The 16,764-nt window shown below is 41.8% G+C and overlaps 1 protein-coding gene across 1 annotated transcript in view; it reads left to right on the top strand.

Moving 5' to 3' along the window:
- Nucleotides 1–16,428, top strand: part of LOC309558464 (guanylate-binding protein 3-like) — a gene marked incomplete at its 3' end in the record, with an annotated part of 28,034 nt that extends 11,606 nt beyond the window's left edge. The window contains exons 3-10 of the mRNA XM_082261535.1: nt 282–391; nt 1,384–1,571; nt 4,819–5,076; nt 6,711–6,991; nt 9,123–9,335; nt 9,626–9,728; nt 14,033–14,226; nt 16,207–16,428. Coding sequence (XP_082117661.1) covers nt 282–391; nt 1,384–1,571; nt 4,819–5,076; nt 6,711–6,991; nt 9,123–9,335; nt 9,626–9,728; nt 14,033–14,226; nt 16,207–16,428 — 1,569 coding nt within the window. The remainder of the gene's footprint in view (nt 1–281; nt 392–1,383; nt 1,572–4,818; nt 5,077–6,710; nt 6,992–9,122; nt 9,336–9,625; nt 9,729–14,032; nt 14,227–16,206) is intronic.
- Nucleotides 16,429–16,764: the final 336 nt, after the last annotated feature.

The raw sequence follows: 16,764 nt of genomic DNA, 5'->3' as shown, positions 1-16,764 counted from the left end.
TTGAACTTAATAAGCTCATCATGAACCCTTGCCGTCAAGGACTCCATCTCCCGAATCTCCGCAACAGGCTTCAGAAAAAGGAGTTTATCTGGAGGGGAGCGCTATAACCAACATAATGGTTGTATAAGGGAACATTTCCAAAAAATATGAAAAAGAGAACCCCTCTCCACCCCACATCGCCAACTCTGTCATTTTTTTATTGTTCAGATTTGAATATAGTTGGTGGCTCTGGCAGCCATTATTTTAGACACATACTGATAAAGTCCAATATTATTTTACAGGGAGACAAGAGGAATGACTTAAATATTTTCTGTCTGTCTGTCATACTGAGCAGCGCTCTGGTCTACAACAGCAAAGGCACAATCGATGAAGACGCCATAGAGAAACTCCGGTATTGTACTTCATGTTCATTAATTGATATAATGTGATGTATTTATAATTGGAATAGTAATGAACTATTACAAAATATTTCATGCAAAACCATGATAGGACAGCTTTTAGTATACATAATGTATGCAGATCATTGAGTATTGTATTTTCAATCCAAATATTACAATTAAATAAAAATCTGATTAGTGCGACCAAAGATGGCTTAATAATCACAAGTGCTAGTCCTGAATGTAATGTGTGCCTTCTTTGTAAATATGTGGCTGTTTTTGAACCCTCATTGGATGATTTTGAGCAACTGCGGAGTTCACAGGAAGTTACACGCTCACTGACTTTCAGGCAGGGGTAACTTTTTTTTGTGCTTATCAAACAGATATTTAGGACATTTTCAATGGTTGATTTTACAGATAAAAAGGAGCAAACAAGACAAGTTCATTGTTAGGTTTATGGTGTTGCAGAGCTCAATACATTAAGCTTAGGTAACATGCACACAACTGAATAAGAATTAAAACAAAATAAATTGAATCCAGATACATAAAAACACCCTGTACTAAAAATGTATTTTTTTAAAGATTTTTTTTTATATCAACAGAAACAAGTTATATATATAAAAAAAAAAGTTTCCATTCTCCAAAAAATGAAAAAATCGAGCAGATTGCCACTGGCTTTAAAATTTCCATGTACAGGAGCACCACAACAACTGCTAAGACCCTAATGGCATATTCACAAAAAAAAAAAAATGCTTTTGCAAGTAAAGGGAGCACAGACAGCAATAAAAACTGACAATGGTTCTTATACATCTCCACCCCATTCAACACTGACAAAAAAAGTACTAAAAGTTGCTGTATACTTTAATGTTGGTCGAAGCTGAGGAGTTTTTTTTTTCTACAAATGCCCATTGCCAGCATAGACATTTTTTTTTTTTTTTGATAAAGATGAACTTACACTTTAAAATATGAATAAAAAAAATAAAACATTTTTACTTACCTCTAACAGCTTTGTAAGTGAATTGGCCGATTTAATTAAGGTGAAATCCAAAGACAATGATGATGAAGAGGATAAGTTCTCCAGACACTTCCCCATCTTCATCTGGGCGGTGAGAGATTTTGTCTTGAAGCTGGAGAGTGATGGAAAGAAGATCACTGAAGATGAATACCTGGAGAGTGCATTGGCACCGCAAAATAGTGAGTTATTTTATAGCATCTGTAGAGGAAATTTTATTGCAACTACATAGAAAGACAAACAGGGGCACTTAGGTCATGGTCCTGCCTATCATTGGCTCTGGTAGTGCTTGTGAAGTGGGATCCCATTGACTTGAATGTAGCCATATTCCTAGACTCTCCAATGTAGGAGTAAAGCCCTATTCAAGCCATTGGGGCATCACTGTGAAGGAGCAAGCAATGCCAAAGAAGACTTCTGGATGAGGGGAGTAAACAACGAAGGAGGCTGACACTGTCCTGAGGAGACAAGCAAGCATCTGGATGGGGGTTTTAGATTGGAATTGGTTAGAGGGCTAGTGATAGGGGGATAGGAGGTTCAAGTAATACTAAACAAATACCTTTTTATTGCCACAATTCATTCACAAAGATCATATACTGTATATTGGTAGGAGGCAGCAAGAAAAATGAAAAAAAGAATTAAATATTAAAATATAAAATATTATTTTATAAAGACCCATTTATATTAACAAAAACATACTATGTATGCTGTTATGATGGTACTGGCCTAAACACTGAGTTAGCAGAGACTTTCTATCTATGAATTCAAGTTGTATGAGAGATGGGGGGGGGGACCCTGTACAAATCTGAGAGAGAAATCAGCATATGGAATGAATAAGTGGGCCTAGAGTATAATGATAATATTATATGAAAATCACTGAGATGTGGTCATCATAACACTGTATGGACTTCCAACTCTTTATTTAGTCCACCTGGGGCCAGGGTGTTCAATGAATAAATCCAATATGTCTCCCTTTCACAGAGAAGTTTAAAACATTCTGCTACAGGGAGAATATGGGGCAATGCTTCTAATATCCACACAAATACATCATCTGATGATTGGTTATGAAATTCTGTGAAGTGTCTGGGGACACTGTTTGTCAGAGCCTTCTTCCAAAAACCTCCGGTGTTCCCAAATCATTTTCTCAAAGTACATATGGTGCACCCCAATATAATATTCTGCAAGCACAGGAAAGACAGTACAAGATGAACTCTGTAGAACAGTTGAAAAATTTGGGAAGAAAGTAGGTGGTACCTTTGTGTATGAAGTCTTTCTGTCAATGCCAGACATGTTTACACGTGAGGCACCTCCACTTCTGACTCTGATACATGCCTTTTAAGGCAAAGAAGGTGAGTGGATGATTGTTCTAATTCCCGTTACGTTTTAATCTACTTGGCGTAATTTTACTTTGATATTCCTTGCCCATGTGTATGAAATTTTAGGTTTGTCTGTCCCATCTCAAAACCACTCTGACAGACAAACCTAAAGTCTCATACAGATGGGCAAGAAATATCAAAAGCAAAATTGAGAACACACATTCTACACAAAACAAATGTTTTAGTGGTTTTGTATAGCATGAAATGAGAGTTTTTCATAGTCTGGGTTGAACACTCTTACCTCCAGAAAGTTTTACCCCCTTCACGATCAAGGCATGTTTTGCTTTTCAGCACTGAGCTTCTTTAACTGGCAATTGGGCTGTCAGTCACTGTACTCAAATTAAAATTCTATCACTTTATTTTACACAAATTGAGTTTTCCTTTGGTGGTATTTAATCACTACTTGTTTTTTTTTATTTTTTGCTATATTAACAAATAAATCAATGAAAAGTATGAGAGAAAACATATTTTTCTTAGTTTCTGTTATAAAATTTTGCAAACAAATAATCTTTCTTCATAAATTTAGGCCAAAATGTATTCTGCTACATTTCTTTAATGAACATAACCCAAATCCGTGTATAATATTTAGTCTGTAGGAAAGTTACAGAGTCCACAACCTATGCTATATTTCTGAAAATTGATTAACCCTGATGTACTGACGGCCTATCTCATTTCTTGAGGCCCAAAAATGCCAGGACAGTACAAATACCCCCCAAATTACCCCTTTTGGAAAGTAGACAATCTGAGGTATTTAGTAAGAGGCATAGCAAATTTTTTGAAGTTGTAATTCTTTTGTCACAATCTTTTGAAAAATAAAGAAATTAAATAATTAGTTTTTTCTTCAACAATTTTTTTTTTAACATACTGTAACCGGTGCAGTACAGCATCATCATATGACTGGTGACAGCATGTAAAATAAATAAATACAATATTTTTTATTGCAGTTTTTAACTTTTTTTTTTTTACATACTGTCATCATAGTAGTTCGCTGTCACCATGGTAATACTATACTACTCTGGTGGAGGGGGGGATGATTTGGGATTTGAACTATCATGAATGGCTTTCATTCATGGCTCATTTTTGGCTATTGTAATGCTGTGATTGACCCACTATTATCACATGGTACAGGGTGCTGTGCCTGGCCCAGGTACCATGTGATCACTGATGACCAAATACAGATCACACATAGTAGTAAACAATTATGTCATGAAAGGATTCTATTCATGACTTTTGTTTACTATGGTCACATGATCGCACAGCTATCATGAGGTACCTAGGACACTCACAGCGGCCCGATACAGAGCACCACAATAGACATAGTGGTTGCAAAGCTTATCTCTGCATACCCCAGGGGAGGCGCGCAGTGCACATAAGCACTCCGATGTACGGGTATGTCGTGGTGCCTGGGGGAGCTGTAAGTGGTTATTGGCACTTTAAAGCTTAGCTCTAGGCAGATCTAAAAGACATCAAAAATTGAGCCCTGCAATCATTATTTTATCCTGATTGTATATATTGTTTTTTAATACAAGCAGTGAAAGTACCTGAATTTGGCCTAGATTCAGTCCTACAGTCCCTGTAAAGTATATATTAGAATAAGGTAGGGAGCATAAGCATAAGGAGCGGATTATTTTTATTGTAGCCCAAAAAAAACCTGCATAGAGGGGGAAAGAAGAGTGACAAAGAGACTATGTAGATACAAATTGTTTGGAAAGTAAAACATCTTATCTGTGTATTTAACTGTTTACCAGCAGTTCAGATTTACCGTTTCACACTGGTTTTCCCTCTTCTTCAAAGGCTTTTTGTGAGGCTATGGATTTTATCAACTTTTTGGTAAAATAAGACCCGGATTGAAGTCAATATATCTTGCCAGTTAGAGAACCTCAAATCCAGTACATTTGCCTACAGGGATTCTACTGTATGGTTATTTAACTGTGAATTTCATAATTTCCTACACAGAACATCCTATTTGTGCTTCTGTACTACTTGCAAAGGTATGTTCTGTAATGTAAGGATAATGATTGCCATTATAGAACTCTATTTTTTATTATTTGTAAAGCTGATGCTGTGCAAAACCCCAGAAGGGTAGAAGAACGTAACCATTGCAGAGGATGCATTCGCATGTACTTCAAGACCCGTAAATGTTTTGTTTTTGACCCTCCCTCCGGGATCAGTGATGTGCTTCAGAGAATGGATGAAGTGTCAGAGGAAGAAATCAGCCCAACATTTCTGGCTCAGGCTGAGAAGTTCTGTACATACGTTTATGAAAAGTCTGAAGTTAAATATCTGGATCAAATCCACATAGCGACGGGAAAAAGTAAGCTAAAATATCCTGACTTTTTGATAAAGTGATTTAAAGCTAAGCTTTTAGTACTTATTGATTAGGATCTTGCTACTTTATTAGTAGTAGATGACATCAAGGGGATGGGGTTTTATGTCTTTCATCATCTCTGAGCAAAACTTGCTTCCACCAGGGCCGGATTAAGAGCATCATGGGCTTGGTGCTGAGGATTTTGAAGGGCCTTAAGGGCCGTGCCTTGGCATGCACCCAGAGGAGGAAGGGTGCAGCCATGCATGCCTAATTCAACATGGGATGCTGTCTCTGAAGCCCATAAACACATCCATGCTTCGGCAACTGTCCCTCCTTGTCCGGCCTTCGTGCTGTGTGGGGAGGTTCTGAGGGAGCTGCCTGGGGAAGCGAGCATAGAAGCCAGACTTCTGTGTTTACAAGTGACAGAAGAGCGGTAACAGTGAATATGGCCAAACTGGAGCCTATATTAAGGTAGGGGCCTGGAGCTGCAGCTCCAATAGCCCCTATGTTAATCTGGCCCTGGCTTCCACCCATCCTGCTGCCACCTATAATATATGAATATATTGTTAGACATTGGGAGGCAGGGAGTGTATTTTATTTTTTTGATGCAGCAGCTGGGGCAAAGAAATTTGCTTGCTTTACTTTACAGCTGGTGGTGTGCTGCAGGCAGATGTGCAAGGACCTGTGACACCATTTGCTATACCATCATTCCTGTCAGTGGAGGCTGCTGAGAGGCCATGAGATAGTGGGGGGTAGATGTGATAGGTGAGGCGTGAGGAGGAGAAGAATTATGTCCCTTGTGTGTGGCTTTCAGGTGCTCTTGCCAATGGGCTGAGTGGTGGGAGGTTAAATGCCTTGTCAAGCATTTGGTATCCAAATGGTTGGTGTTTTTGCAACGCTTGGTCTGTGGTGTTGTAAAAAAACAACTAGGGCCAACAACAATAGTGATCATCAATGGGACTCAAATGCAACAGTGGCCACTGGTTTTCAGTCCCAAAAGATGCATCGCATAATAGTATATTTAGGTGTGTTAAAATTGGCTTAGAAATGTTTGTTGTCATTATATATATATATATATATATATATATATATATATATATATTTGAATATATTATGATAATGAATATATGAATATAGTGTTAGGTATGTCTGATTTTAAACGTCAGGAATCCTCAGTAGCATGCTTTTTATAGTTAACAATGAGGTGAAATGAGGTAAACTTGCCTTCAGAGTCATCAGCTGCTCACCAGCTCTCCCACATCCACCATCTTAGGCAGTGGGTTCTTCTTGCCCTTTTTTTGCTATATGACAATGTTAGAAATCATTACAGGAGGGTGTGGAGGGTGGCAAGTGGCAGTTGGCAGGATGGAGTGGAGCAGTTGGTGCACATGGCTATCCCATCAGATCCCATGTATTTTTTATTTTTTTTATAACTTTGTGCCTAACTAGGCCAACTTTGTTGCCATCCCTTCCTACCAAACCAAATGGCAGACCTTAGCATTACACTAAGAAAACATCATAGCTACACAAGGCATATTAATGTTGATACTGAAAGGAACAGATTTTCCATTCTGGGTCAGTACACTCAGAATCCACCCGGTTTATAACCCAAGGCTCCTAAATGTCTTTTCCATTTTCAGTGCTGGGAGAGATGGCGACCCGCTACACAAAAGCCATAATGTCTTCTAAAGCCACTTCCATGGAGGATGTAGTGATGAGTATATCAAAGATGGAGAATGAAGCGGCTGTCCGGGAGGCGACTGAGCACTATGAGAAGATGATGAGAGAGAGAGGACGATTCCCCACAGAGACAGACAAAGAGTTTACAGAGTTGAGCATACAGTGTGAGGAAGAAGCTCTTCAGATATTCATGAAAAAGTCCTTCAAGGATTCGGAACTCAGCTTTCAGAAACAGTATATGGTAATGTTTTATCACAGTTACGTGATAGTTTACGTTTTTGGGGTTGTTTTCGAGATGTACAATGAGAGATCACACAAACACTTTTAATTAAGTAATGACGGATAAAGATAACAAATGTAAAAACATTAGAAAATATAACAGGAATACTTAAAGTGGAGTTCCACCCTGAATTTTTTTTTTTTTTTTTAACCATCCGCTTGCTTTTTTTTTACCTGTAAAAGAATTGGATAATTATTATTTTTTTTATTCACTTACCTTGTTTTTAAAGAAAATATACTTACCTTACTTCCACTTCCTCCCTCTGTGGACACGGCCACCGCCATGACTTCCTGCTTGCATTGATTCCTGGGAGCTGAACGTCATCGCTCCCAGGAATCAATGCGCCTACACCGGCCCCGCACGTCAGTTCCGGTGCAGGCGTGTCTGCACCAGAACTGATGTCGGGGCCAGTGCAGGGCATTCTAGGAAGGAAGCGAACGCGAATAGGACACAGAAGAAGATGCGCTGGCTTCAGTTGCCCACACCTGAGAAAGCAGCGCTGAACAAGAAATTTTCAAGGTAAGTATTTATTCGAAAAGGTAAGTGCAACCTGGGACAGTTAAGAGGCTATCCATTGTGAAATGCACTAGCCCTGACTGTCCCGGGGGTATTTTTATGTAACTTTTTTTTTCAGTTGGAACTCCACTTTAACTAAAGATGATGTTCCACCACAGAGACCTGCCCGCTTGTGTGGTGTGGCACAGATGATCAGACAAGATGCATGCATGATACAGCTCTGGAGACCAGACTAAATATTCCAAGTTTTAGCTGTAATATATAAAGGATGAGTTGTTAGGATTTGACCAAATGTAAACAACATTACCTTCTAAGGAAGACAGCACATTCTTGAAAGGAAAGTCATCCATGTCCATATAGTCAGTTTTCAATGGTATTCTTATAGCATGAAGTCATCTAAGGTAACTAGACTTTGGAGGCTTGCTTTCTTGGATATTGTGAGACAACTTTAATAAGAAATTATACAATTTCCCCATCAGGTAGGTACATACTGTATATGTATTTATATAATTTTATATCTGAAGGTCAAAAAAAAAAAAAAAAAAGATTAGGATTATGCCTAAATATTTCATTGTTAAAATGTTTAAATGGTTTGGGCTCACTTGTGAAAGCTGTATAAATATATAGGTTTTACTTACTTACTCTGATGCTGGGAGGTCCCTGAAGTGTGATAGTTGTGGCCCTGATAGCTGCCTAAAGATATTATAATACATCTTCAGTGCATGTTCATCCTCTGGACCACACTGGTTTCCAGGATGCTGTCAGCTACACAGCATCCTAGCAACCAATGTTACTGTAAAGCCAATAATGTCCTAGAAAATAGTGACAGGTGGAAGAGTGGTGCATGCAAAGATGTATACACAATGTGGCCATGCTCAACACAGAGTTGGCCTTTATTACCTCCAGTTTCTTTATATACAAACTGGAGGTAGTTCTTTTTAATTTTTATTTTTTGTAGCAATAGTAACCTTCTGTGAAAATGGTGCAAAAGGGAACTGCCTGAACCTGTTAGAACTCCTAACAAAGCTGTCACAAGGTTTTCATGAATTAGGTGCAGTACTTTTTAAAGGGACTATGGCTACAGAAAAGTGTTGCAAATCAGGATCCTGCGGGCCCCCCCCATTAATCCCTGTATGAAGCAAAAATGAATACATAAAGAATTAAATATAAAAAAAAGAAAAGTATTGCAAATTCTTAATGAATTGTCCCAAGTGTCTTGTAACTCCTGAAGGTTAATAACTAAATGGTACCACACAACCGCTCTCCATAGTTATTCTTATTTACGAGCTCTTTTATTTTATATTTTCAGGTTTGATATTGTGAGGCTCCATAGAAAAGTATCTGTCAAACATGAAAGGAGGGCATTTAGCGAGTGTTTTTGACACCTGCCAAGTGCTCTTGGCAGATTGTGAATGGCTCAGTACATATGGCCATGTTCCATGGATGTGTCCTTGTGTTGGGTCACTATAGTCATTGAAGTACTTTCCAAACAGTCCTAAATCTCCCCAATTTATAATTGCATGCAAGGTCAATGAATGGACCTTCATATCATCATTTTTTTTTATCTTCCCAACAGGAGAAAATGGAGCAGAAAAAAAGTGAATTTCTTGAGATGAATAAGATGAAGTCCCTCAAATACTGTGAGGAGCTAATAAGAATCCATTCCAAAGACCACGAGGAAGCCATAAGACAAGGTCTGTATTGCACTCCAGGAGGGTACCAGAAGTTTCAGGAGGATATGGAGCAGATAGTGGAGAGATACAACAAGGAACAAGGGAAAGGCCTACAGGTCAGTGTTATGTTAATGTGGCATAACAAGATTATTTTTTTATGTTAACATAGGGCTATTTATCATTGCAAAAAAAACTCCTTTATTCTGCATCTGAACACTCTTTCACAATTGAAGTGTTCCAAAATGCTGCCCAAAAGATTTAAAGAATCATTGATATATAAAATGTTCCCTGTTTCTGGATCAAAGTGGTGAAGATCTTTTCAAGATATGTAATTATTAATGTGTTTAATGTTTTTATAATGTTATATATGTTTTTAAAAATAATTCAATTAGATTTAATATTGCAGGCAGAGTCTGCTCTTCAGAACTTTATTATGACAAAAGAAACTCTTAAAATCTCCATTATGAAGGCTGACGAGACTTTGACTGAGCAGCAAAAGAAAGATGAAGGTATAAAATCAATAATATTAAAACACGGTTATTATTATTACTACTGTGTGCCCTGTATACTCCAAGATAGCTTCCATCATCCCTGCACCTGTGTGCCCTGTATACTCCAAGATAGCTTCCATCATCCCTGCACCTGTGTGCCCTGTATACTCCAAGAGAGCTTCCATCATCCCTGCACCTGTGTGCCCTGTATACTCCAAGATAGCTTCCATCATCCCTGCACCTGTGTGCCCTGTATACTCCAAGATAGCTTCCATCATCCCTGCACCTGTGTGCCCTGTATACTCCAAGAAAGCTTCCATCATCTCTGCACCTGTGTGCCCTGTATACTCCAAGAGAGCTTCCATCATCCCTGCACCTGTGTGCCCTGTATACTCCAAGATAGCTTCCATCATCCCTGCACCTGTGTGCCCTGTATACTCCAAGATAGTCTCCATCATCCCTGCACCTGTGTGCCCTGTATACTCCAAGATAGCTTCCATCATCCCTGCACCTGTGTGCCCTGTATACTCCAAGAGAGCTTCCAACATCCCTGCACCTGTGTGCCCTGTATACTCCAAGATAGCTTCCATCATCCCTGCACCTGTGTGCCCTGTATACTCCAAGATAGTCTCCATCATCCCTGCACCTGTGTGCCCTGTATACTCCAAGATAGCTTCCATCATCCCTGCACCTGTGTGCCCTGTATACTCCAAGAGAGCTTCCATCATCCCTGCCCCTTTGTGCCCTGTATACTCCAAGATAGCTACCATCATCCCTGCACCTGTGTGCCCTGTATACTCCAAGATAGCTTCCATCATCCCTGCACCTGTGTGCCCTGTATACTCCAAGAGAGCTTCCAATATCCCTGCATTGGAGTGCCCTGTGTACTCTAAGAGAGCGTCCAGCATTCCTGTACCTGTGTGCCCTGTATACTCTTAGACAGGGCTTTTTTTCCAGCAGGAACGCGGGGGAAGGCAGTTCCGGCACCTTCATCACTGAATGTATGTAATGGCACTGGGTGCTGGGGTGTGCTGCAGGGTCTATTGATGCTGGCTGCTGGGGTATCTATTCTAGCTGGAGGGAATATATTTTTGCATGGGGGTCTATTGTTGCTAGGGAGGTCTATTGTGGCTGGTGGGGAACCTACTGTTGCTGCGGGTAGGTCTTATATTGATGGGGGGGTCAGTTGTTGCTGGGAGAGATCTACTGAGGGGGAGAGAATATTGTTGCTGGCTGACGGAGAGTCTATTGATGCTGGCTGTGGGGAGATCTGTTGTTGCTGCCGGGAGTCTATTATTGCTGGCGGGGGGGGGGGGGGGACTAATGTTACTGGCTGCAGGAGATCTAACTTTCTGCTTTTCTTGTTATCATTGATTGAAAATGATTCAGTACTTGGTTCTGTATTCTGGGATTCTGGGAGGTGGTTAAGGGGTGTAGCCAAGGAATGGTGCCCGGAGGTGGGTGGGGGGGGGGCGGAGAAAAGGGCTGACTGGAAAAGGGGGAGTTCCTGCACCTATTCTCTGAGAAAAAAAGCACTGCTCTTAGAGAACTTCCAACATCTCTGCACCTGTGTGCTCTGAATACTCCAAGAGAACTCTTTAGTGGGCAGAGTAAGCACCCTAAGCAAGTAAAAAAAAACAAACAGGTGTCGGGCTTTACCTGAAGGAGTTTGCTTCCCCCGGTCCCTGTTAGTTACCCACTTGACGGTAACACACTCTCTGACAAACCTCAAGGCTGAAAGAAGGGTTATTTTTTTGGGGGCAAAACACCCAGCAGAGTAGGACAACAACAAAACCAATAAAAAGGGGCAAAGCAGAGTTAACAAACAGTATCCACCAATTATACTAGTGACAAATGAGATTATCAGAAAAGGGGGAAAACTAGTTCCGAGCAACGTTATAAAGTTAGAAGAAGCTATTAAAAGCTTCTGCCTCCCAAAAAACAGTCCCTACCTGATGGAAGTGTTTTAGTAATGAAAAGGTATATAGTGGGTGGGGCGCTGCTTTACATATATTGCTGGAGGATTTCTATGAAAAAACATGCTTAGTGCTAAAAAGTGTATAAGTGCTAATAGAGGTGATCCAAACTTACATTTGTTAAGACAAATACAAAACAAGCAACAGAGTTAGGTCAACACATGCTTCCGTGACCAAAATTTGATATATAACAATAAATGCTTTTCCGTGAGCACAAAGTGTCCAGTGCTCTTTAAAAGTGCTAAGTGCTATGCAGTCACATACAAAAGCAGCTGAATATATTAAAAATAAAATAGAAATAAAGTCCTTTTTAAAAGTTCATCAAACTCAAAGTGACAAGTGCTCTTTAGGTACTCCAACTATGCTTTAATGAGTGTATGTTGCTGGTGTTCCACAAGCCGTGCTCCCCCTATAGTGCCTCGCTCACCAGAGAGCTCTCCCCTCTAGGGGGTAGCAAGCTTCCAAAACAACCACTGTTAGGGGCAGCAGAACTGGGATCCACATCCGAGTATCACCCTGTATTTGTAGCGGCAGACTTATGGCTCATATACGGAGGAGTTCCTTTTCTTTATGCCTCGTTACACATGTGAAGACATGAAGAACAATAGCCCATAGTGCAAAAAAGTATGGTACCTTTATTATAAAAATGTTCCAATGCACTTACAGCAAGCCAGTGTTTTGAACAGCATGAGAAAAACCAGAAAGTCCAGGTGCGGTGCAATCCAGAGACTCTAACCGGAAGTGACACAAAGACACTGGTAGCTCCGCACTACGCGTTTTGTCACAATGACGTCATCAGGAGCGGCGGCATTATAATGAGAATATAACAGAGTCACATACAATGGGTACCCAAAAACATGGTTCAGGTACATTAGACTAGACCTCCTAGATTCTGACCTTAGGGGATGCACTGAACAATAGAGAACACATCTAAGGGCTATAAGGACACACTCCCTACTTATCCTCCTCCCAGTGGCTAGTGGTAAACAGCTGTTGATTGGCAGTGTTGGGGCCCAAAGTCTGTGGTGAAGCATTCAGATTTTGAGTTATAATCCCAAACAATGGAGAGAGCTACAGTATATGGAGCTATATACAGTAAATAGGAATGGTACAGAAAATATGGAAGGTAGCAAATATGGTGGGCAAAGGCCTCTCACCAGTGTTTTCATCTTTGGGGCACCCACCATTGCCCAGCAAGAGGTTTGTGGGCCAACATCTTGAGCTGGTTAGGATGGGTAATGGCTTTCGGTTGCAGCAGCAGGTCCAGAGCCACCTGGGATAGCAAGCTTGGGAATCCCAGTGGTTTGGAAACCGCATGCAGTTGTCCTGGATACACCAATAGATGTCCTGGAGGTAGGAGTTCTCATTCACCATGTAGTAGAAGATGCTCCTTCACAGTATGCTGGGCCTGCAGGCCCACAACAACACAGATCTGGACACCGCAACTTCAGTGTGAGTTCCACACAGGCACTCTCAAACCGCAGTACACAGTCCTCCACTGGCAGTCTCATTGGTTTTTATGCTCCAGGGTAAAGTCCTCTGTATACACACAGCAGTCTCTGGGAAGGTGCAGCAATTCAGACCCCATGCAGTAACACAGAACATTGACCCAGCACCTGTCCTTCTCCAGGCCCCATGTTAGACTGCACAACTCACTACATTGTCAGGAGCTTTAGGTAGCACTCACTCCTCTCCCTCCCCATGTCAGAGACTGTCCTCTGAAAGCAGGCTTCCCAGTCCTCTTTTCACCCTCCTGGGCACAGTCCTTCCGGGAATTGTAGTCCCACTCAGTCTTCATATTGATGGGCCTTGCCTGCCTGGGGACTACATTGCCCATTATTCTTCACAACTCCCAATTGGACAAGCCTTCCAGTGCCACAGCTGTGGCCAAAGACAGTGTTCATCTATCCTGCTGAGTGGTGGGTGGAGCTTAAACCATAGATGCAACCATAGCAGAGTCACTTTCCCTCTCTGTCCTGACCCAGCCACAAAGAAAAGAAAAGCCCAAGGCTGTACTGCTGCAGTGACAGTAGTGCCGAATGCCAGGCAGCACAGTCTGCTGTCTCCAGGGCCCCGGAGGCCCACACAATTATGGCAAAAGGGCCACAGATTGAGCGCCAGGGGGATATTTAGATTATTGAACTGCGATCAAGCAGATTTGCTCACACATGTGGACATGTCAGCCAATCAAACTCTATGATTTATCTATACTTCCCTATCCTTCTCTTTTTTGGTGTTAGAGCTAAAGTTAAAAGATACAAAATCTCTGCTTCAGTCTTGACTTTACTAGTAATTCTGAAAAAATGTATCACCATCAAATGCAAAACTGATCTTCTTGTTTGACAGAAAACAAATCGTGCAGAAAAATGGAGGAACTGGAAAAGAAAATAAAGGAATTAAAATTGTCACAAGAGTCTAAAAAAGCTGAAGATGAAAAGCGAACTGCGGATATGAACTTTACAGCATTGCTGGAGAAGAAGTTGAATGATAATCTGATGCTCCAAGAAAAACTGAACCTTGCAATGCTAGCAAAGGAAAGAGTAAGTGCTATGGGGGCTCTATGTGAATCCAGGGATATGTGGGAGATGAAGAACCCTCTACAACAGAGATCCTCAAACTACGGCCCCCCAGCTGTTGCGGAACCACACATCCCATGAGGCATTGTAAAACTCTGACATTCACAGACATGACTAGGCATGTTGGGAATTGTAGTTCCTGGACAACTGGAGGGCCATAGTTTGAAGACCCCTGCTCTACAAGGAGAGCTCTCCATCTGCTGTTACTAGCAGGGATATAAAAGATTGGGTAGATTGAATACAAAAGGAAAGTGAGGTGTCAATGGTGTTTTGGGAATTTTCTACCACCTCACTTATTCGCTTAATGATACAATGACACAGAGACCATAATTATGCAACCAAATGGTCTAGAGCAGGGGTAGGGAACCTATGGCTCGCGAGCCAGACGTGGCTCTTTTGATGGCTGCATCTGTGTTAGGAATGCTTCCTGAGCACACTGATGTGTGTCATGATGTGCTGTCTGCAACCTAAAGGGTTAATCCAGAGCAGACTAATTGCAATAATTGGCAAACAGGCTGCCTTATTTAAACAGCTCAACAGCACTGCACATTACTGTGTTGTCTTCAGCTTCCTGTGTTCTGAACCGGCTTCCTGTTGATTTCCTATCTGATACCTGTTGACCTTTGGCTCGTCCCTGACTTCGCTTGTTTGCTGCCTGTCCTGATCCCGGCTCGTTTTGACTACTCTTCTGGATTCTCCTTGTCGGCTCATCCACCTTTGGACCTTGACCGGTTACCCCCTGGTGGGGCGACCCTGGGGACCGCGACCTGGTATTCACCTGCAGCCAAATCCATCCTCACCTTCAGAGGCCCTGGTGAAGACCGGTGGATGCTTAGACCCGCACCTCAGGTTAGCCTGTGCTACTCACCTTGGGTTTCCAACCAAGCTCTGCCCACCGGCAACGGTAAGCCTTCTCTGCACGATAGGCTTCCACCTGCCTCATAACAATCTGGCCTGCAGACAAATCTTTAATAAAGGGGGGCGTGTCCAGTCGTGAGCCGCGCTGGACGTGTAGTCCCAGAGCTCCGCCGCGTCCACCACTCAATCCAGTGCCATCTGCATAGCTGTGCCCGGTGCCTAGGATATTTCTGCACCCATCGATGGTACACTTTGTGGGCTACCCACCGCTACCCTCAGTTAATCTCTGGGTGACCGGATTGCCGCACTACGGACCCCGCGACCTACTTGTGGTACCGCTGCTGGCTCGTGTGTTGTGCATCTGAGGGCCTTGGCAATAACCGCCCGGTAAGGTGACCTGCTATCCGCTCCCTGTGCCCCGACAGACACAATCTCCTTCCCCTCTGACACCCGGGGACCCGCGGGAGCTGCCTCTTACATCCACTTCTGAGGCCTTCAGCAGCAAGCCACCATTTTCTCAGGGCCTATACTCACCTCTATCACTTGAAGGCCTGCAAGCGCTTCACCACTCCGGCCTCATTGCATACCTGCCTGCTCTGCTCTCTTCCCGACCGGACTCCAGGCTGCGGCCCATGAATATGAATATTAAATAAAGGTTCCCGACCCCTGAAATATAGTGTATGGTTCTCACGGAATTACATTTGAAAATATTTGGTGTTCATGGCTCTCTCAGCCAAAAAGGTTCCCAACCCCTGGTCTAGAGAATTGGCTTTGGTCAGCTAGTTGCTTCAGATAAAATTTCACAGCAGTGTATGGCGTCCATTTTGTTTATCAGAATGTCCAAGCAGTATTCTGAAACTCTAAAAACATTGCAGGCCTCAAATCTCCATTACAATGGCTGGACATGATGGCAGTTGGGAACACTAGATGCAGTAAGGATTTGGTAGAGACTACAGGCTATAGCGGTTTTAGATAGAGACAAGGGTAACAAAATATGAAGAGAATTCAATAGAATTAGAGCTTTCTGAATAAAACTTCTTGTGACATCCTTTCTATAAATGAGATTTTTCATTTGTGTTTACGCAGGAACAAGACTTGTACACCAAGCAAGGGTTTTATGAAGAAGCTGACATGTACCGACAACAGATTAAAGACTTAAAAGGAGAGACAGAAAAACTGAAAGAACATTCATGGGTGGATTCTGCAGTTGATTTGTTCTGCGGTGTTGCACAATTTTTTTCATTGAAGGGGGTCATTGCTGCCGGCGTGGTTAGGATGGCACGTGGCTTCTTCAAGACGAAGGGTTGATAAAAAAAAATCATATTTGCCGACATGTAGACATTGTGTTTATCGCTTTGAAATTGACCTGCATCGGAGTGTTTTTTTTTCTTTGAAATGACAACTCGTATCGGAAATATTCTTGCTTCCTGTTTTTTTTTTTATATAGCAAAAAAATATATATTCACCGTAAATACGTGAGGGCATCAGTCTCTGTTCTTTTTTTCTCACAATATGTTTCCTCCACAATAAGGATGTGGGTTTTTCTAACCTAAAGCAGACCTTGCACTTTTAGAAAAGATCTGCTTATATAGTTCTGGGTCACACCTATGCAGGTTGCAGTTTGCATATTCCAGGTGCATTTTG

Source organism: Pelophylax lessonae (assembly GCF_965119305.1).
Source record: "Pelophylax lessonae genome assembly, chromosome: 6".
NCBI classification, from domain to species: domain Eukaryota; kingdom Metazoa; phylum Chordata; class Amphibia; order Anura; family Ranidae; genus Pelophylax; species Pelophylax lessonae.
The sequence above is the reverse complement of the archived record's forward strand: the minus strand, read 5'-3'. Positions and strand labels throughout refer to the sequence as shown.